This window comes from Myotis myotis, unplaced genomic scaffold, assembly GCF_014108235.1.
Source record: "Myotis myotis isolate mMyoMyo1 unplaced genomic scaffold, mMyoMyo1.p scaffold_m19_p_2, whole genome shotgun sequence".
NCBI lineage: Eukaryota > Metazoa > Chordata > Mammalia > Chiroptera > Vespertilionidae > Myotis > Myotis myotis.
The window spans coordinates 7,349,391-7,374,323 of NW_023416324.1; the positions used below are offsets into that span (position 1 = coordinate 7,349,391).

Consider the following 24,933-nt stretch of genomic DNA (forward strand, 5'->3'; position numbering starts at 1 on the left):
ACATGCTCACACACACACACATAGATACATGCTCACACACACACTCTCACACACACACATAGATACACACTCACACACACACAGATACATGCTCACACACTCATATACACACACATAGATACACACTCACACACACATAGATACATGCTCACATAGATACATGCTCACACACACACTCACACACACACACATAGATACACACTCACACACACACAGATACATGCTCACACACTCATATACACACACATAGATACATGCTCACACACTCATATACACACACACATAGATACATGCTCACACACACACTCACACACACACACATAGATACACACTCACACACACACAGATACATGCTCACACACTCATATACACACACATAGATACACACTCACACACACATAGATACATGCTCACACTCATATACACACACATAGATATACACACACACATAGATACATGCTCACACACTCATATACACACACACATAGATACATGCTCACACACACACTCACACACACACACATAGATACACACTCACACACACACAGATACATGCTCACACACTCATATACACACACATAGATACACACTCACACACACATAGATACATGCTCACACACTCATATACACACACATAGATATACACACACACATAGATACATGCTCACACACTCATATACACACACACATAGATACATGCTCACACACTCATACACATAGATACATGCTCACACACACACTCACACACACACACATAGATACACACTCACACACACACAGATACATGCTCACATAGATACATGCTCACACACTCATATACACACACATAGATACACACACATAGATACATGCTCACACACTCATATACACACACATAGATACACACTCACACACACATAGATACATGCTCACACACTCATATACACACACATAGATACACACTCACACACACACAGATACATGCTCACACACTCATATACACACACATAGATACACACACATAGATACATGCTCACACACTCATATACACACACATAGATACACACTCACACACACATAGATACATGCTCACACACTCATATACACACACATAGATACATGCTCACACACATAGATACATGCTCACACACTCATATACACACACATAGATACACACTCACACACACATAGATACATGCTCACACACTCATATACACACACATAGATACACACACACATAGATACATGCTCACACACTCATATACACACACATAGATACACACTCACACACACATAGATACATGCTCACACACTCATATACACACACATACACACTCACACACACATAGATACATGCTCACACACTCATATACACACACATAGATACACACACATAGATACATGCTCACACACTCATATACACACACATAGATACACACTCACACACACATAGATACATGCTCACACTCATATACACACACATAGATACACACACATAGATACATGCTCACACACTCATATACACACACATAGATACACACTCACACACACATAGATACATGCTCACACACTCATATACACACACATAGATACATGCTCACACACACATAGATACATGCTCACACACTCATATACACACACATAGATACACACTCACACACTCATATACACACACACATAGATACACACTCACACACAGATACATGCTCACACACTCATATACACACAGATACACACTCACACACACATAGATACATGCTCACACACTCATATACACACACATAGATACACACTCACACACACATAGATACATGCTCACACACTCATATACACACGCATAGATACACACACATAGATACATGCTCACACACTCATATACACACACATAGATACACACTCACACACACATAGATACATGCTCACACACTCATATACACACACATAGATACATGCTCACACACACATAGATACATGCTCACACACTCATATACACACACATAGATACACACACACAGATACATGCTCACACACTCATATACACACACATAGATACACACTCACACACACATAGATACATGCTCACACACTCATATACACACACATAGATACACACACACACATAGATACATGCTCACACACTCATATACACACACACATAGATACACACTCACACACAGATACATGCTCACACACTCATATACACACACATAGATACACACTCACACACACATAGATACATGCTCACACACTCATATACACACACATAGATACACACTCACACACACATAGATACATGCTCACACACTCATATACACACACATAGATACATGCTCACACACACATAGATACATGCTCACACACTCATATACACACACATAGATATACACACACACATAGATACATGCTCACATAGATACATGCTCACACACTCATATACACACACATAGATACACACTCACACACACATAGATACATGCTCACACACTCATATACACACACATAGATACACACTCACACACACATAGATACATGCTCACATAGATACATGCTCACACACTCATATATACACACACATAGATACATGCTCACACACTCATATACACACACATAGATACACACTCACACACACACAGATACATGCTCACATAGATACATGCTCACACACTCATATACACACACATAGATACACACACATAGATACATGCTCACACACACATAGATACATGCTCACACACTCATATACACACACATAGATACACACACATAGATACACACTCACACACACACAGATACATGCTCACACACTCATATACACACACATAGATACACACTCACACACACATAGATACATGCTCACACACTCATATACACACACATAGATACATGCTCACACACTCATATACACACACATAGATACACACTCACACACACATAGATACATGCTCACACACTCATATACACACACATAGATACACACTCACACACACATAGATACATGCTCACACACTCATATACACACACATAGATACACACTCACACACACATAGATACATGCTCACACACTCATATACACACACATAGATACACGCTCACACACACATAGATACATGCTCACACACTCATATACACACACATAGATACACACACACATAGATACATGCTCACACACTCATATACACACACATAGATACACACTCACATAGATACATGCTCACACACTCATATACACACACATAGATACACACTCACACACACATAGATACATGCTCACACACTCATATACACACACATAGATACACACTCACACACACATAGATACATGCTCACACACTCATATACACACACATAGATACACACACACATAGATACATGCTCACACACTCATATACACACACATAGATACACACTCACACACACATAGATACATGCTCACACACTCATATACACACACATAGATACACACACACATAGATACATGCTCACACACTCATATACACACACATAGATACACACTCACACACACATAGATACATGCTCACACACTCATATACACACACATAGATACACACTCACACACACATAGATACATGCTCACACACTCATATACACACACATAGATACACACACATAGATACATGCTCACACACTCATATACACACACATAGATACACACTCACACACACATAGATACATGCTCACACTCATATACACACACATAGATACACACACATAGATACATGCTCACACACTCATATACACACACATAGATACATACACACACACACATAGATACATGCTCACACACTCATATACACACACATAGATACATGCTCACACACACATAGATACATGCTCACACACTCATATACACACACATAGATACACACTCACACACTCATATACACACACACATAGATACACACTCACACACAGATACATGCTCACACACTCATATACACACAGATACACACTCACACACACATAGATACATGCTCACACACTCATATACACACACATAGATACACACTCACACACACATAGATACATGCTCACACACTCATATACACACGCATAGATACACACACATAGATACATGCTCACACACTCATATACACACACATAGATACACACTCACACACACATAGATACATGCTCACACACTCATATACACACACATAGATACATGCTCACACACACATAGATACATGCTCACACACTCATATACACACACATAGATACACACACACAGATACATGCTCACACACTCATATACACACACATAGATACACACTCACACACACATAGATACATGCTCACACACTCATATACACACACATAGATACACACACACACATAGATACATGCTCACACACTCATATACACACACACATAGATACACACTCACACACAGATACATGCTCACACACTCATATACACACACATAGATACACACTCACACACACATAGATACATGCTCACACACTCATATACACACACATAGATACACACTCACACACACATAGATACATGCTCACACACTCATATACACACACATAGATACATGCTCACACACACATAGATACATGCTCACACACTCATATACACACACATAGATATACACACACACATAGATACATGCTCACATAGATACATGCTCACACACTCATATACACACACATAGATACACACTCACACACACATAGATACATGCTCACACACTCATATACACACACATAGATACACACTCACACACACATAGATACATGCTCACATAGATACATGCTCACACACTCATATACACACACATAGATACACACACACACACACACAGATACATGCTCACACACTCATATACACACACATAGATACACACACATAGATACATGCTCACACACTCATATACACACACATAGATACACACTCACACACACACAGATACATGCTCACACACTCATATACACACACATAGATACACACACATAGATACATGCTCACACACACATAGATACATGCTCACACACTCATATACACACACATAGATACACACACATAGATACACACTCACACACACACAGATACATGCTCACACACTCATATACACACACATAGATACACACTCACACACACATAGATACATGCTCACACACTCATATACACACACATAGATACATGCTCACACACTCATATACACACATAGATACACACTCACACACACATAGATACATGCTCACACACTCATATACACACACATAGATACACACTCACACACACATAGATACATGCTCACACACTCATATACACACACATAGATACACGCTCACACACACATAGATACATGCTCACACACTCATATACACACACATAGATACACACACACATAGATACATGCTCACACACTCATATACACACACATAGATACACACTCACATAGATACATGCTCACACACTCATATACACACACATAGATACACACTCACACACACATAGATACATGCTCACACACTCATATACACACACATAGATACACACACACATAGATACATGCTCACACACTCATATACACACACATAGATACACACTCACACACACATAGATACATGCTCACACACTCATATACACACACATAGATACACACTCACACACACATAGATACATGCTCACACACTCATATACACACACATAGATACACACTCACACACACATAGATACATGCTCACACACTCATATACACACACATAGATACACACTCACACACACATAGATACATGCTCACACACTCATATACACACACATAGATACACGCTCACACACACATAGATACATGCTCACACACTCATATACACACACATAGATACACACACACATAGATACATGCTCACACACTCATATACACACACATAGATACACACTCACATAGATACATGCTCACACACTCATATACACACACATAGATACACACTCACACACACATAGATACATGCTCACACACTCATATACACACACATAGATACACACACACATAGATACATGCTCACACACTCATATACACACACATAGATACACACTCACACACACATAGATACATGCTCACACACTCATATACACACACATAGATACACACTCACACACACATAGATACATGCTCACACACTCATATACACACACATAGATACACACTCACACACACACAGATACATGCTCACATAGATACATGCTCACACACTCATATACACACACATAGATACACACACATAGATACATGCTCACACACACATAGATACATGCTCACACACTCATATACACACACATAGATACACACACATAGATACACACTCACACACACACAGATACATGCTCACACACTCATATACACACACATAGATACACACTCACACACACATAGATACATGCTCACACACTCATATACACACACATAGATACATGCTCACACACTCATATACACACACATAGATACACACTCACACACACATAGATACATGCTCACACACTCATATACACACACATAGATACACACACATAGATACATGCTCACACACACACAGATACATGCTCACACACACATAGATACATGCTCACACACACATAGATACATGCTCACACACTCATATACACACACATAGATACACACACATAGATACACACTCACACACACACAGATACATGCTCACACACTCATATACACACACATAGATACACACTCACACACACATAGATACATGCTCACACACTCATATACACACACATAGATACACACTCACACACACATAGATACATGCTCACACACTCATATACACACACATAGATACACACTCACACACACATAGATACATGCTCACACACTCATATACACACACATAGATACACGCTCACACACACATAGATACATGCTCACACACTCATATACACACACATAGATACACACACACATAGATACATGCTCACACACTCATATACACACACATAGATACACACTCACACACACATAGATACATGCTCACACACTCATATACACACACATAGATACACACACACATAGATACATGCTCACACACTCATATACACACACATAGATACACACTCACATAGATACATGCTCACACACTCATATACACACACATAGATACACACTCACACACACATAGATACATGCTCACACACTCATATACACACACATAGATACACACACACATAGATACATGCTCACACACTCATATACACACACATAGATACACACTCACACACACATAGATACATGCTCACACACTCATATACACACACATAGATACACACTCACACACACATAGATACATGCTCACACACTCATATACACACACATAGATACACACTCACACACACACAGATACATGCTCACATAGATACATGCTCACACACTCATATACACACACATAGATACACACACATAGATACATGCTCACACACACATAGATACATGCTCACACACTCATATACACACACATAGATACACACACATAGATACACACTCACACACACACAGATACATGCTCACACACTCATATACACACACATAGATACACACTCACACACACATAGATACATGCTCACACACTCATATACACACACATAGATATACACACACTCATATACACACACATAGATACACACTCACACACACATAGATACATGCTCACACACTCATATACACACACATAGATACACACTCACACACACATAGATACATGCTCACACACTCATATACACACACATAGATACACACTCACACACACATAGATACAATGCTCACACACTCATATACACACATAGATACACGCTCACACACACATAGATACATGCTCACACACTCATATACACACCATAGATACACACACACATAGATACATGCTCACACACTCATATACACACACATAGATACACACTCACATAGATACATGCTCACACACGCATATACACACACATAGATACACACTCACACACATAGATACATGCTCACACACTCATATACACACACATAGATACACACACATAGATACATGCTCACACACTCATATACACACACATAGATACACACTCACACACACATAGATACATCTCACACACTCATATACACACACATAGATACACACACACATAGATACATGCTCACACACTCATATACACACACATAGATACACACTCACACACACATAGATACATGCTCACACACTCATATACACACACATAGATACACGCTCACACACACATAGATACATGCTCACACACTCATATACACACACATAGATACACACTCACACACACATAGATACATGCTCACACACTCATATACACACACATAGATACATGCTCACACATAGATACATGCTCACACACTCATATACACACACATAGATACACACACATAGATACATGCTCACACACTCATATACACACACATAGATACACACTCACACACACATAGATACATGCTCACACACTCATATACACACACATAGATACACACTCACACACACATATACACACACATAGATACACACTCACATAGATACATGCTCACACACTCATATACACACACATAGATACACACTCACACACACATAGATACATGCTCACACACTCATATACACACACATAGATACACACACACATAGATACATGCTCACACACTCATATACACACACATAGATACACACTCACACACCATAGATACATGCTCACACACTCATATACACACACATAGATACACACTCACACACACATAGATACATGCTCACACACTCATATACACACACATAGATATACACACACACATAGATACATGCTCACATAGATACATGCTCACACACTCATATACACACACATAGATATACACACACATAGATACATGCTCACACACTCATATACACACACATAGATATACACACACACATAGATACATGCTCACATAGATACATGCTCACACACTCATATACACACACATAGATACACACTCACATAGATACATGCTCACACACTCATATACACACACATATATACACACACATAGATACATGCTCACACACTCATATACACACACATAGATACACACTCACACACACATAGATACATGCTCACACACTCATATACACACACATAGATACACACTCACACACACATAGATACATGCTCACATAGATACATGCTCACACACTCATATATACACACACATAGATACACACTCACACACACATAGATACATGCTCACACACTCATATACACACACATAGATATACACACACACATAGATACATGCTCACACACTCATATATACACACACATAGATACACGCTCACACACACATAGATACATGCTCACACACTCATATACACACACATAGATATACACACACACATAGATACATGCTCACACACTCATATATACACACACATAGATACATGCTCACACACTCATATACACACACATAGATATACACACACACATAGATACATGCTCACACACTCACACACACACACACATAGATACACACTCACACACTCATATATACACACACATAGATACATGCTCACACACTCATATACACACACATAGATACACACTCACACACACATAGATACATGCTCACACACTCATATACACACACATAGATACACACTCACACACACACAGATACATGCTCACATAGATACATGCTCACACACTCATATACGCACACATAGATACACACACATAGATACATGCTCACACACTCATATATACACACACATAGATACATGCTCACACACTCATATACACACACATAGATATACACACACACATAGATACATGCTCACACACTCATATATACACACACATAGATACATGCTCACACACTCATATACACACACATAGATACACACACACACATAGATACATGCTCACACACTCATATATACACACACATAGATACACACTCACACACTCATATATACACACACATAGATACATGCTCACACACTCATATACACACACATAGATACACACTCACACACACATAGATACATGCTCACACACTCATATACACACACATAGATACACACTCACACACACATAGATACATGCTCACACACTCATATACACACACATAGATATACACACACACATAGATACATGCTCACACACTCATATACACACACATAGATATACACACACACATAGATACATGCTCACACACTCATATATACACACACATAGATACACACTCACACACACACAGATACATGCTCACACACTCATATACACACACATAGATACACACTCACACACACATAGATACATGCTCACATAGATACATGCTCACACACTCATATACACACACATAGATATATACACACACATAGATACATGCTCACACACTCATATATACACACACACAGATACATGCTCACACACTCATATACACACACATAGATATACACACACACATAGATACATGCTCACACACTCATATATACACACACATAGATACACACTCACACACTCATATATACACACACATAGATACATGCTCACACACTCATATACACACACATAGATACACACTCACACACACATAGATACATGCTCACACACTCATATACACACACATAGATACACACACACACATAGATACATGCTCACATAGATACATGCTCACACACTCATATACACACACATAGATACACACTCACACACACATAGATACATGCTCACACACTCATATACACACACATAGATACACACACACACACACATAGATACATGCTCACACACTCATATACACACACATAGATACACACTCACACACACATAGATACATGCTCACACACTCATATACACACACATAGATACACACTCACACACACATAGATACATGCTCACATAGATACATGCTCACACACTCATATACACACACATAGATATACACACACACATAGATACATGCTCACACACTCATATACACACACATAGATATACACACACACATAGATACATGCTCACACACTCATATACACACACATAGATACACACTCACACACACATAGATACATGCTCACATAGATACATGCTCACACACTCATATACACACACATAGATATACACACACACATAGATACATGCTCACACACTCATATATACACACACACAGATACATGCTCACACACTCATATACACACACATAGATATACACACACACATAGATACATGCTCACACACTCATATATACACACACACAGATACATGCTCACACACTCATATACACACACACATAGATACACACTCACACACACACAGATACATGCACACACACACACACACTCAAGTGCCCAGAGGGCAGAGGGAGGAAGGAGCAAGCTGGTGAGCAGACACTTTTGTTTTGCATAATTATCTCCTTCGCTGGCTCCCCATCATTTCTGTGCAGTTAATTAATCCAGCCCGGTGGTGCGTGCGTTATTTGCAGAAGCAGCTTTGAGGATTAGAAAAGGAGGGGCTGGGGCTGGGAATGCGGCTGGAAGCCGGAAACCAAATCCTGTGCCGGGAGAGGGCCGGGCGGGCGGCACTGGAGGTGGCAGGAAATAACGAGATCCGATCAGAAACTCAGGCCCCGCTGAAAGCAAGCCCAGCCCACAGGGGCAGCCCTGTGCCCTCAGGACCCGCCCTGGAGGACGGGCTGGAGGTGAGGGCTGGAGGAGCGGCTCCCGCTGAGATTCCTCCTGCGGCCTGCAGCACCCACACACCTCCCACTCCACCCAGTGAATCCCGTCCCGTCACTCAAGCTGGGACTCCCGCCCTCCCCGTCCCCTCCCCGTCCCCTCCCCGCACTGTCAGTAAATGCTACATTGAGCAGGGTGGGGCTGCCTACTTCACCTCAAAACTGTGGGATCGCTGCCCCAGTTCCCCCGAAACGTGGCCGACCCTGAGGACCTCTGGGAGCCAAGACTCTATGGGGTGGATTCAGGTCAGCACCCAGATGCAAGCGGCTTTCGAAAACCACAAGTGCTGTAGCAGGACTGTTCCCAAGGGCCGTGGCTTCCCGGAGAAGGAGGGCCCGGATTTGAGGGCCCCATTCACTCCCCGGGGAAACTAGCCCGCCCCTCACTTCCCAGGTGACCTTGCTCTCGCTGTGACTATTTCTCCACCAGTGAAGTGAAGGGGGTCAATTAGGACACTATTCTTAAACTTTCGGGGATCATGGCCCCTTTGAGAATCAAATAAAAACATTTTCGCCAGAAGAAATAGAAAAAACTTCACAAATTGGCACTCTGGGACCCTCTGACCCACCCATGGCACTCTAGGCTAAGGACCTAGTGGGGTCATCATACAGAACACATCCTGTGTGACTTTGGGCATGGCCTGGCCCTCTCTGGGCCTTATCTCTAAAGTACTTTGCGAAACCATCACCCGTCCTCTTACGGGTACAATTTCATTTAACACCGATGTAGGATAGATGCCCTTACCCCCATTTTCAAGAAGGGGAAAGTGAGGCCCATGGGCACAAAGTCACAAAATACCTAACTTTGAAGTCAGTTCCCTTCCCAGTCTCCCATGTTCCCTTGTGTTAACAGCCACGGCTCCTCCTCCTATCCTTCATGGAACACTCGGTGCGTCCAGCTGCTGTGCTACTCATTTTCCCTTCTCTCATCCCCGAGTCCCCACAACTCCAGACACTCACACGGTCAGCCCCATTTTACAGAGGAGGAAACTGAGGCACAGAGGTGCAAGGTCTGGAGCCAGTGCAGTCTCGTGTTTTCCATGTCGAATAATGAATGACGCAGCTCATAGCTAAATCTGTACCCAAACCCGGATTTCCGGGTCTAATCCAGCCCCAGTTAAGGAGGGGGCAGCGTCAAATTTGACAAAATGTCTTCAATTATTTTTTAATGTATTTTTATTGATTTCAGAGAAAGGGAAAGGGAGAGAGGAGAGAAACATCAATGATGAGAGAGAATCGTTGATCGGCTGCCTCCTGCACGCCCCCTACTGGGGATCGAGCTGGCAACCCAGGCACGTGCCCTTGACCAGGAATTGAACCGTGACCTCCTGGTTTCACAGGTCGATGCTCAAACACTGAGCCACACCGGCCGGGCTGTCTTTAATTGCTTTTAAGGTCAAGACGCTTTATTCAACGTGGGCGCTTACAGTAGCTCAGACCAACAGCTGAGAAAGTGGTGCCATGCTGAGGTGCCCTGGGGACGACTTTAATGAAGAGAGCCGGTGTCGCAGGGCGGCGCACACATGGCTACTGCTGGTTAGAAACGGCCTCGCTCAAGGAGGTGAGCAGGCGCCCCTCCCGCCCGCCACCCACGGCCGTGGCACCGCTGACTTGCTGAGCACACCCTTCCTTCCCCAGGAGAGGAGGTGGTTCGGCCGGGCGGTGCCAGCCGGGCCTGGTGGCATCTCATTCAGAGCGCCAGCTCCGACTCCTGCCGGGAGAGAGAGCAATGATGGCTGGGCCTGGGACGGGTGCCTCTGAAGTGACAAGGCTGGAGTGGGCCCTAGAGGGGCTGGCAGGGGTCTACCTGCACCCAGCAGGGAGCTTTTCTCCCCAGAAGGTTCCAGGTCGGGAGCCGGAGCCAACGCCCCACTCGCTCTGTTTTCCTGCGTGGGAAGCTGCTGAGCATGAGCTCTGGGCCGGGTGGGGCCTAGGCGGGCTAGACATGCCCACCTGGTCCTGCCTCCAGGAGCTGACGGTCCAGCAGGCAGCTGGCAGCATGGGCAGCAATGATCCTGGGTGCCCTGTACAGGGATGGGACCCGGCAGCAGGTGGGGTGGGGGTGGGGGGCAGGGGGGTGGAAGGCTTTGGAGAGAGCAGAATCTCAGCAGGAGTTCAGCAAGGGAAGGGGGGACAAGGAGGCCCTGGCCCCCCGGGGGCAGGCCCAGTGGTTCTGGTGGCTGAGGGGCCGGAGGAGGGACGGTGAGCCAGGAGCCCGCCCTGCCGGTGAAGTGTCTGCTGCGGGTCGGGTCGGCACCAGGCGGCCGGCCAGCAGAGAGCAATCCTGCGCTCAGGTCAGGACCCTTTCCCGTTCCTGTGTGGTTAGTGCTTTGAAGGAAATACTCAGAGGCAGAGGCTTAGGCTGGGGGAGCGACTTCAGGCAGCATACTCGGGCACAGCTCCCTCTGCTAGGCGGGAATTGAGGCCTGGGCCTGGGGCTGGGGCTGGGGCAGGACTGAAAGGAAGGGGGTGCAGGGGGAGGGGAGGAGGGGCAAAGAGCCCAGAGCATCTCCGAGGTCCCCCAAGGCCGGAGCTGGGTGTGGGAGGGGGGCCCAGACCCTGGTAGCCCCTCCGAGGACTTCCGATTTGATTTCGGCCAAGGAAAGTCACCATACAGTCTTCTTGTTTTATTTTCTTTAAATTTACCCTTTGTTATATTTCTTCCTCGTTTACTGACTTAATTTATATATATATATATATATATAATTGATTTTTTTACAGAGAGGAAGGGAGAGGGATAGAGAGTCAGAAACATCGATGAGAGAGAAACATCGATCAGCCGCCTCCTGCACACCTCCCACTGGGGATGTGCCCGCAACCAAGGTACATGCCCTTGACCGGAATCGAACCTGGGACCCTTCAGTCCTCAGGCCAACGCTCTATCCACTGAGCCAAACTGGCCAGGGCCTTATTTTTATTAGTTGAATGTTCCCACTACTGGCTTGTGAACTATAACTTCTTTGTTTCATTTTTTATTGTTGCTGTAGAGGTTACAATATAAACACTTACCACTGTCTATCTTCAAATAATAGCATGCACCTTTGTCTATAGTGTGAAACGATTTCTCCTCCTGCCTTTGTGCCACTGTTTTCACCTGTAAATAATTTGCTCCTTTACACGTTGTCCTCAAATTCATCCCTGTGGTGGCATATTGCCGAATTCCCTTTTTAAAAGCTGGTTAATATTCCATTGCATGCTCTCACCACAGCTGGCTTGTCCATTCATCTGCTGATGGACACGTAGGTGCCTTCCCGCTTCTGGCTGCTGTGGGAATGCTGCTGTGAACGTGGGTGTACAAGTACCTCTTCGAGGCCCTACTTCCCATTCTTTTGGGGAGAGGCCGGACGTGCAATGGCTGGAATTCTATTTTTAAGGTTTGAGGAGCCACCAGTTTTCCCTCCCACCACCAATGCACAAGGGTTCCCGTGTCCCCACTTCCCCGCCAGCCCTTGCTCTGTGGGCTTTTTGCTAGTAGCCGTTCTAATGGGGGGGAGGTGGCGTTTCATTTGGTTTGCATTTCCCTAACGACTGGTGTCGCTGAGCGTCTTGTCACGTGTCTCTCGGATACCCCCACCTCCTTTAGGGACGTGTCCGTGACAGTCGCTCGCCCACTTCTGAATCCGGTTACCTTTCTGTTGGTGAGCTTGAGGAGTTCTCCTTTTGACTCTTTTGTGTGGTCCAATTTTCCACAGGCTTGTTATTCTCTTCCCTCTGAAAGAAATCCCTTTCACCTTTCTTGAAGGCCATTCCTCTGACGATAGATTCTTTCAATTTTGCTTGGGAAGAAAAGCCTTTGTTTCCACCCTCATTTTTTAAGGCATTTTTTTAAAGAACAGGTCTAGGTTCACAGCAAAATTGAGGGGAAGATACAGAGATTTCTCATGTCCCCCGTACCCCCCCCCCAGGCACAGCCTCCCCTATTATCACACCCCCACACTAGATGGAGCATTAGTTACCATGGAGCCTGCATAGACACATCATCACCATCCCAAGTTCAAAGCTGATATCTGGGTTCACTCTCGGAGTGAGTGGCACGTTCTGTGGTTTGGACAAACACGTAAGGACATACGTCCATCATTACCGGGTCAGACGAGTAGTTTCACTGCCTTGAAAATCCTCTGTACTCCGCCTGCTCCTCCCTCCCCTCAACCCCAACCCCTGGCAGCCCCTGACCTTTGTACTGTCCCCCTAGCTTAGCCTTTCCCAGAAGGCCACATATTTGGAATCATACATTCCGTGGCCTTTCACTTAGTCGTATGCACTTAAGCTTCCTGCGCAGAAAGATTTTAAGCAGAGGAGTGACCTACTCTAATTGAAGTGATTACAGGTCCACCTGGCAGCCCTGGGGAGCATGCATTAGAAGGGGCGGTGGGGTGGGGTGGGGTGGGGCAGTCAGGAGGCAGGTGCAGAAATCCATGCCAGGGATGGTCGTGCCTTGAACCTAGAAAAGAAGAGGAAGGGACAGACACACTGACAAGACGGACTGGTACAGGGACAGGGTGGGGGACGCTGACCTATTCCTTCTGCGAGGCTGCCACCGTGTGGCGAGCAAGGGAATGACAGCCGACTGGACTACCCTCGCCAGGCTCCTCCACCCCTTCATGCATCTGAGAAGTATTCCTGGTGCCCCTACTCTGTGCGTGGCCCTGAGGCAAGCTCTGTGTGGGATACGAGGCAACCTGAGGGGTGGCAGTGAGGAGAGAATACTGCAATAGACAAAATGTAGGTTTTAATTCTAATTCCAAGACGTGCTACCATGGACTGGCTACAGTCCAAGGAGAGACGGGCCAGGCCAATGCTTTGTGGGCCTCAGGGGTTCTGTCTGGGCCCTGGGTGGCGGGGCAGTGCGGGAACCCCCGGAGGTGCTGTTTACTGCGACACATGTCCCTGCTGCCTTTCACTGTCCCTCTCCACTGTCATTGTGTCTGAATGTGGTCTTTTCTCTTTCCTATCCCCTCTGTCTATTGGTCCCTTTTTACCTTCTGGGGTGCTCTCTCTCCCTCCCTCCCTCATTCCCTCTTCCCTCTCTCTCTTTCATCCCCCTCTCACGTCACCTCTGCTCTCTTCCTGTCTCTCCATTCCTTCCCTCTTCCTGTCCGTCTCTGTGACTGTCTGCCCCCCTACTGTTTCCCCCCATCTCTCCATCTCTGCTCTCCTCTGTTCCGTCTCTGCCCACCCCTCTGTTCCTTCTACCTTTCCCACCGCCCCTCTCTCTGGCTGTGTCTCTCCTCACCAGCCTGTCCAAAGCGGCCGACCTGGACCATCACTGGGTGGCCAAGGCCTGGCTGAACGACATCGGCCTGTCCCAGTACTCCCAGGCCTTCCAAAACCACCTGGTCGATGGGCGGATGCTGAACTCCCTGATGAAGCGGGACCTGGAGAAGCACCTGAATGTGTCCAAGAAGTTCCACCAGGTCAGCATCCTGCTGGGGATCGAGCTGCTGTACCAAGTGAACTTCAGCAGGGAGGTGAGAAGCAGGCTGTGGCTGCAGGCACCTGCCATCGCCTTACTTCCCCCTCGGGCATTCACTGTTTGCCCATCCAACCACCTCCCCATCCATCCACCCATCCATCCACCCATCCATCCACCCATCCATCCATGCACCCATCTCTTCCTCTCTCCATCCCTCCTTCCAACAACTGCCTATAGCAGTCACGGCGACCCTTTTGAGCTCGGCGTGTCAGCATTTTGAAAAACCCTCACTTAACTCTGGTGCCGTGTCACATATAGAAATTTTTTGATATTTGCAACCATCGTAAAACAAAGACTTCTATTTTTGGTATTTATTTTATATATTTAAATGCCATTTAACAAAGAAAAATCAACCAAAACAATGAGTTCACGTGTCACCTCATAGGTTCGCCATCACTGGCCTATAGTAGGGGCAGGCCCTGTGCTCAATTCAAGGGAAATAGTGAGCCTTCATCCCCCAAGAACTCATTTCTTGTCCTCACCCAGGCCACTGAGGTCCCTGTGAGCACTGTGGACCCTTATTCCCCATGTGACCTCAGCCCGCTCCCTTGTCCCCCAAACTGACCCACTGTCTCCCTCCCACAGGCCCTCCAGGAGCGCCGGGCCCGCTGCGAGACACAGAACACAGACCCCGTGGTCTGGACCAACCAACGGGTGCTCAAGTGGGTGCGAGACATTGACCTGAAGGTGAGGGGTGACGGCGGGTGTGGGGGTGACTCAGGCAGATGCAGACCCCATGCAGGTTTGTGTGAGCGGGGGGCATCGTTACCCAGGCTGGCAAGAACAAGCTGCCTCCTGTCACTAAGAGGAGGGAACTACAAACCCCGCCCCCACAATGGCCCCCCGTGCCGATGCCCTCCCACAGTGGGTGAGGGATGCCAGCCATCCTCACTCTCTAGAGCAGGCACGGGTTGACTCCAGGCCCATCGTCTCACTCGAGTACGTGTGGGCTGCCTGCGCGGTCTGGGAGGGTCAGTGACAGACTGGCCTCGGCCACTGCCCTGCTGGCCCTAAAGAGGGAGGGGGGGCTCCCCTCAGTGTGAACTGACTGGTCCCCAAGGGGCCAAGCCACATGGAGCTAGGCTAGGAGCTAGGGCCCCCTCCGGCCAGTAGGGCGGCCCCTCAGGCTAAGCAGCCTCGTGCCTTGCCCCCAGGAGTACGCAGACAACCTGACCAACAGCGGGGTCCACGGCGCCGTGCTGGTGCTGGAGCCCACGTTTACTGCCGAGGCCATGGCCACCGCCCTGGGCATCCCCAGCGGGAAGCACATCCTCCGGAGACACCTGGCGGAGGAGATGAGCGCCATCTTCCCCCCGGCCACGTGAGTGCGGGCAGCCTCGCCCCGGGGTCCCCATCCGGGCCCTCACTCACGGGGTCCCGCCTGCCCCTTTCATAGGGCTGGGAACTGGGGCTCAGAGAAGCGAAGTGCTTTAGCCCAAACGTCATGGACGAGAAAGAGGTGGAGTAAAGTGTGTGGGTGCATCCCCACGGCCCGGCATTCGGAACGGGGAGAAGGACGGAGAGTGTGAGCAGGGGCCCTGGGAGGGGTCTCAGCTGGGCACCATTCGCACCGGCCTCAGAGGTCGACGCGGCCATTCCAGCAGGGATGCCTGTGGGGTCAGAGGCTTGGAGAAGGGGCTGGGCATCCGAATGGTGTTCATGGTCCAGGTGGACAGACCCGGCCAGCCACCTACCCAGTCTCCTCATCAGAAAAGTGACCAAGAACAAACACCCGGACGGGCGGGCTAGCGCCTCCTAGTGGATGCTCCCCGCAGGTGGCTGCAGCAGGTCAGACCCTTCACTGAGCACTGAGGTCTGACCAAGTGGCTGCAAATGCTCACTAGGCCGCGTCAGGCCTCCGGAGACCTCCGTCTGGTGCTGGTTTGGATGAGGAAACGGGCCCAGCGAGGTCATCGGCGGCACGAGGGCACAGCCAGGGCACTCAGACCAGGCCGGTGCCCCTCACAGCCCCTGCTGGTCCCAGTCAGATGTAATCATAGCCGTCCATCCCGGCGCGCCAGCCACTCTGGGCCTCTGTGTGCGTCATCTCATTCAGCCCCAGACGCCCTTATGAGAGAAGTGCTGCGATGACCCCTTACAGAGCCCATGGCCCCGGGGACACCGCTGCTAAGGGCCGACCAGGCCACGCATGAGCGTGCGTGTCTCCGGGGGCCGGAGCTGACTAGATCCCCCCCAACACACACACACTCACTTGGAACGCGTCTCTCCCCAGCTCCACGGGCATCCGGGAGGCTGAGCGCTTCGGAACGCCCCCTGGGCGGGCCCCCAGCACCCCCCGGGCGGGGAAGGAGGAGAACAGCAGTGGCATCAGGCACAAGGCTGGCCGGGTAAGTGGCCTCTGGTTCACTGAGTCCTGCCGCCTGGGAAGGTCTTTTTGTCCAGGCCAGCGTGGCCCTTCCCAGCTCCCGTGTTGGCCTGTCGGGGCCGCTGGGACGGTCACAGGCGCAGCGAGGACAGAGGCCCCGGAAGTCGCCCCCCAGGGACCTGTGTGATGCAGAAGCCCCACGAGGGTTAGGGGAGCAGCTCCACCTGCAGGTCTCAGCTGCCTCAGCGTCACCTGGGCAGCTGCTTATCATACAAAGTCTGGGACCCACCTGGACTCCTGAAGCAGAGGGCCTCTGGGAGCCACTGGCTTGGGGTTTGAGCTCCTGTCACCTGGCCAGTCGCAGCAGGGGAGCCTCTGATGTGAGCAAACCTGTGCGGTTTGGGGCTGATCACACACGCAGACCGCACAGTCCTCGGTGGAGGTGGAGGCACAGGGGGCAGAAGTGACAACCCCAAAATTCTTCCATTCGCTCAGCGAACCCTGGGGGGCGCCAACAGCCTTCCAGGCACCTTCCTACTAGTAAACGTAGGGGGAGAAGCATGAATCAGTGGCCACCTTTCTCCTAAGGTGCTCTCAGCCCAGAGCGAGCATTCTCATGAAGGGTGACTCCCCCAAAGGGGGGAAACTGGTTTGGAAAACGCCTCCCTCCTTTTATGTCACTAGCAGAGTGTATCCGCGGTTAATTTCATGGCGGGAGCATGATGAGGGGAACATGTCTAAAAGGCTTTCTTTCCGGGGAGAAAAATGGAAAAAGATAGGATTTACTGTCCCTATTTAGTAACTGAGAAAACCAAGTCTCAGAGAGGGCAAGTGACTTGTCCCAGGTCACACAGCTGGGAAGTGGCAGAGCAGGGACCTGAACCCTGGCGTGAGACTCTGAAACCCACACGTTTTCCGTCACATGAGGCAGCGCTAGAATATCTCTCCTTGACTTGGGATGAGGTCAGACCTCATGCGCATGCTCGGACGGCCTCTCCTCCGTTACGCCTTCCTCCCACTGAGGAGGAAGATGGGAGATTTGTGGATAATCAGAAAGACTACGTCTGTCCTCACCCTTCGTAACAACTGGTTCCTTCCAGTTGGGAACACGAAACTCTCTCCTAATGTTAACTCACAAACTCCCCTCCGTCTCCCTGAGCAGTGGAGTATTATTGCTAACTAGAGGCACGTGCACCAGTGGGGTCCCTCGGCCTGGCCTGCGGGATTGGGCTGAAACCAGCTCTTCGTCATACTCCGAGGGGTCCCGGATTGCGAGAAGGCGTAGGCCAGGCCAGGGGACCCCACCGGTGCACGTGCACGATCAGGGTGGGGAGGGACAGGGGGAGGGCTCCAGGGCATGTCCAGCCCATCTCTCTCAGTCTGCAGCATCCAGCTAACCTACTGGTTGGAGCATCTGCCCCCTGGTGGTCAGTGCATGTCATAGTGAGCGGTTGAGCGGCCTTAGCATATCATTAGCATATTACGCTTTGATTGGTTGAATGGCCAACCAGACAACCGGACACTTAGCAGATTAGGCTTTTATTATACAGGATAGGAAAAGCACAGAGAGGTTAGGGAAGTTACTCAAGGGCACACAGCAATTAGACTTGGAGACGCCACACGTCCCATATCTGAAAATTCCATTCCTTTCCTTCCTGGTCCTGTGGCCTCGTGCTCTCTCCTCAGCTGCCCCTGGGGAAGATAGGGCGGGGCTTCGGCAGCAAAGAGCCCGATTTCCATGATGACTACGGCTCCCTCCACAACGAAGACTGTGGGGACGAGGACCTCGAGGGCCGGCCAGAGCAGTGCCGCCTGGAGGGCTACAATGGCCTGGAGGTCACCAACGTGTGAGGAGCCGATGCTCGGCCAGACCCGACACGGGAGTCACCTGGAGGAAGAGGAGCCGGACACCATCGCCCCTGTACATTGTGCCCGCAGCTGAGGAGGCGCCTCAGTCCCGGGAAAATCCCCGCAGACGCCGCAGCTTCAGATGGGAGCACAGGGAGCCAGGAGGCGCCCGCCGGAGACGTCCCACTCAGCGGAAGGGCGCTGGCCCCAGGACCTGTTACATGCCAGCCCCTCCATCACCCAGGCCCCACCCCAGAGTGACTGACTGTCAGCGCTGTCCTGGCTGCCAAGGCGGAAAGGGGCCCCGACGCCCCATCCGGGAGGAGCAGGTGGGCTCCACGCAGACATGCGAGCCCCGCGGGCACAGAGGTCAGCAGGCAAAGCCCAAGGTTGACCCATCAGCAGGTGACCCTCCAGCCAGTGAGGCGACAGGAAAGGCTGCCCACGGCCGAGACGCCACACGGCGGGAGGGTGCGGCCCAGCATCCTCGCCCCTGTGACTGAGAGCCTGGGTTCTCTGTGGGGTCGCTGAGCCCCTCTTGGGAGCAAGCGGAACGGGGGAGTCATTGTCTCTGCCCCGAAAGCCCCGGTCACGGGGGTGGGCGTGTGGGAGTAATTGCTCGTCCTCCCAGGAGCAGCTCCCGGGTGGGCACAGGTGGATGGTCCGTGCGGGCCGGGGCTTGGCAATGGCAGTCCCAGGAAATGCAACCTCCTGTCATTGGGCGAAGGGCCGGTGAGGGCAGGATCAGGGATGACGGAGGGAGGCCCGGGACAACTGTGCCCCATGTGGCAGCGGATCCGGGATCGGGGCAGGGAGTGCTCACCGCTACCCCACAAACCTTTGTCGCTCTGATGGCTGTCACCTGCGCAGAGGGGTCCTGGCTGAGATGAGCCTCGCAGAGCCACGCGGGCGGGATGGCGGCGAGAACCGCGGGCCTCTGCCTGACTCGCACTGTGTGCTGTGCGGCTTCTCCCGGCGCCTCGCCTCTCTGCACTTCAGCATCCTCCTCTAACGCTGCTTCCCGGCCGGGGGGTGCGAGGCTAACACTTGCTAACGTCTGTAACGCACTCCGTAGCCTCTCGGGAGGCAGGTGGGAGTCGGGGGTCTAATCCCCCACATACCACACAGAACGGACATGGACCTGCCCCTCTAACTCGGTTATTTTGGGAACAATGTGCAAAGGGAGCACAAGGCATGTGGGATATTTCGACCCTTTAGCACCCCTGATAGGGCTTGAGCGGGGAGAGAGCGAGAGCGAGAGCGAGAGCGAGAGAGAGAGAGAGAGACCCCATAGGCACAGCCCTTGGAAACCAGTTTGATTCCAGGGATCGGCTGGGCTTCCTGGACCCCGACGCTGAGTGATGATCCAGGAAGGACGAAACGAGCATCCCACTGACACTCGGGTATGGAAGCGGATCACCTGTTGGAACCACGATGCCCCACTTCCACTGAAGCCATGTGCCCGAGCGCCCAGGAGGACAGGGTGTGAATTCCCAACACTTGAGTCCGCCTCGAAGACCTCTCCAACCCAGGGTGGGCGACACCGACCGAGCCCCGAGGAACTGGGGGGTCCCTCCCAGAGCCAGACCGCACGTCTCCCCCACCCTGACACAAGCACAGCCTCCCTCCCCCGGGGCCAGGTGCCTGGTGGGTGGACAGGGAGACGCCCCCTCTTGTCTGATGTTTGGCCTCCTCGGGACACAGTTCTGATTCCGGGGCCTGAGGCGTGAAGCTCTGGGACCTGCCCTGGCTCCGCTGAGGGTCCAGACCCCAGTGTCTCTGTGGCATTCAGCCACACGCGGGCCGGAGCTGCAGAGCCCACAGCCGGGGCAGGAGAACCAGGCGCCCAGCCACGCTGGTGCCCGGTCACTCCTGAGCCAGCCTCAGCCTGGGTGGCCGGCACCCCAGGACCTGCCTCCAGGGGGGCAGCAAAGCAGGAGGCCAGTCATCCCCACAGGGTGGGCGGAAGGGCAGGGTGGGCGAAGGCAGACCTGCTTACCTGAAACTAACTTGATTTGTCAGGAATGAAGCTCGCCTTGTCCCCGGCGCACCCCCTTTGCAGACAAGGTGAGCGAGCAGCGGCTTGGGGGTCACCAGCAGGGGTGGCGTTAGTCCGAAAGGCCTGGGGCCACGTGGGCCACTGCACACCCACCTTTTGGCCCAAAGATGCCCTGAGCACACACTCGCTCCCCGCCAGGTGCGCGTGGGGAGCTGGCTTTTCAACACGAGAACAGGTTGACTGATAAACAAGCCCCACAGAGTCCCGTCAGGTGGGCCTTGTCTGCGGGAAAATCCTAAATGTCAATCTGCTTGGGGGCGGGAAGGGGCGCAGACAGACTCGGCAGGAAGACCTGGTGGCTGATTGACAAGGGCTGGCCGAGCGGCCACCTGCACACTGACCTGCACGTCCTGCCCAAACCGCCTGGGCCGTGGTCTTGGTCCTTGAAGGGTGACCTGGCATCGGGACGCGGAACCACACCACGCGCTTCTCTGGGAGGTGCCGCCCCTGCCTGCGGTGCTGCCCCCTGGACAGGGGTGGTTGGTGCCAGAGGCGGGAGCACCAGGGTGGGCAGAGGGACCCGTGTTCCTCCCGGAGGCTGGGCCAGAGCCACCAGGAGGCACCTGGTTGGCACTCAGCTTTCTGACCCAGGCGCCCCTGAGAGACCCGTGTCCTGGGCTGAGCAGAGCCTTTCTCTGCTGTCAGCATCGCTGTCACCAGGCCCCAGGCTGCAGGGGGGCAGGGAGAGGCCACCCTGACCTGATGAAGTGCGGGGGGGAGGGGTCCTTACACAGCCAGCATGGAAGGGCCTCGGAATAATGCCCCCCAATCCTGAGCTCGTTGACCAGCGCTGGGGCTGGCAGCGTGGGGTGACGTGGGCAAGAACAGGCCTGAGTGCTCCCCGCAGGGCCCCTGGGTCCCTCCACGCTCCAGGGCCAGCTCCCCCCTCCCCCGCCCCCACCCCCACCCTACTCCGCCCCCCGCGCATCAAAACCTGTGTCCCGGGCATCAGCACCCTGGGCTGCTCTTTGAGGCTCCCACCGGCTCCTGGCAGTTGAGTGACATGAAAGACCCCATGGGAAACAGAACCGTGGGAATGGGCCTTCTTGCCCGGGGTTGGCTGGGGAGGGGGATTTCCCGACCCTCCCCCACCGGCTGGGGGCTGCTGAGGACTCACGGGGGGAACACCCTCCACAGAGAGAATGTTAACACTGTAACAATAAACACTACTGCACAGCGCTTCCCTGACGAGGCGGCCTTTCTCGACGTCTGCTCTCATTTCATTTTCCCAGCAGCCTCTTTGGAAGGAGATTATGAACCCATTGCATCGATGCAGAAACTGAGGTTGGAAAGGCGGAGGGGCCTGCCCAGCCCTAGAAAGCGAAGAAGCCCCGGGGCAGAGACTGGAACACAGTCATATGCTCCAGATCCCAGCTGGTCCTTCCCCACCCCTGCACCCCCCAACTGCAGAACTGGCCATCCCACCCTCCCCCACCTTCCAGCCTAGGACTTACCTTCCAGGTGCATCACTCAAACATGGAGCCCAGGGGTGCGCTCTCCTGCTG

The 24,933-nt window shown here is 49.9% G+C and overlaps 1 protein-coding gene across 4 annotated transcripts in view; it reads left to right on the forward strand.

Annotated features, from left to right (window-relative positions):
* KAZN (kazrin, periplakin interacting protein) overlaps window positions 1-24,607 on the forward strand; it is a 350,665-nt gene extending 326,058 nt beyond the window's left edge. For all 4 annotated transcript variants that reach the window (XM_036348161.1, XM_036348162.1, XM_036348164.1 and 1 more), the window contains 5 exons: window positions 16,959-17,190; window positions 17,781-17,882; window positions 18,350-18,516; window positions 19,429-19,543; window positions 21,208-24,607. In XM_036348161.1, coding sequence (XP_036204054.1) covers window positions 16,959-17,190; window positions 17,781-17,882; window positions 18,350-18,516; window positions 19,429-19,543; window positions 21,208-21,372 — 781 coding nt within the window. In that variant the 3' untranslated portion in view covers window positions 21,373-24,607. The remainder of the gene's footprint in view (window positions 1-16,958; window positions 17,191-17,780; window positions 17,883-18,349; window positions 18,517-19,428; window positions 19,544-21,207) is intronic.
* The last annotated feature ends 326 nt before the right edge of the window (window positions 24,608-24,933 follow it).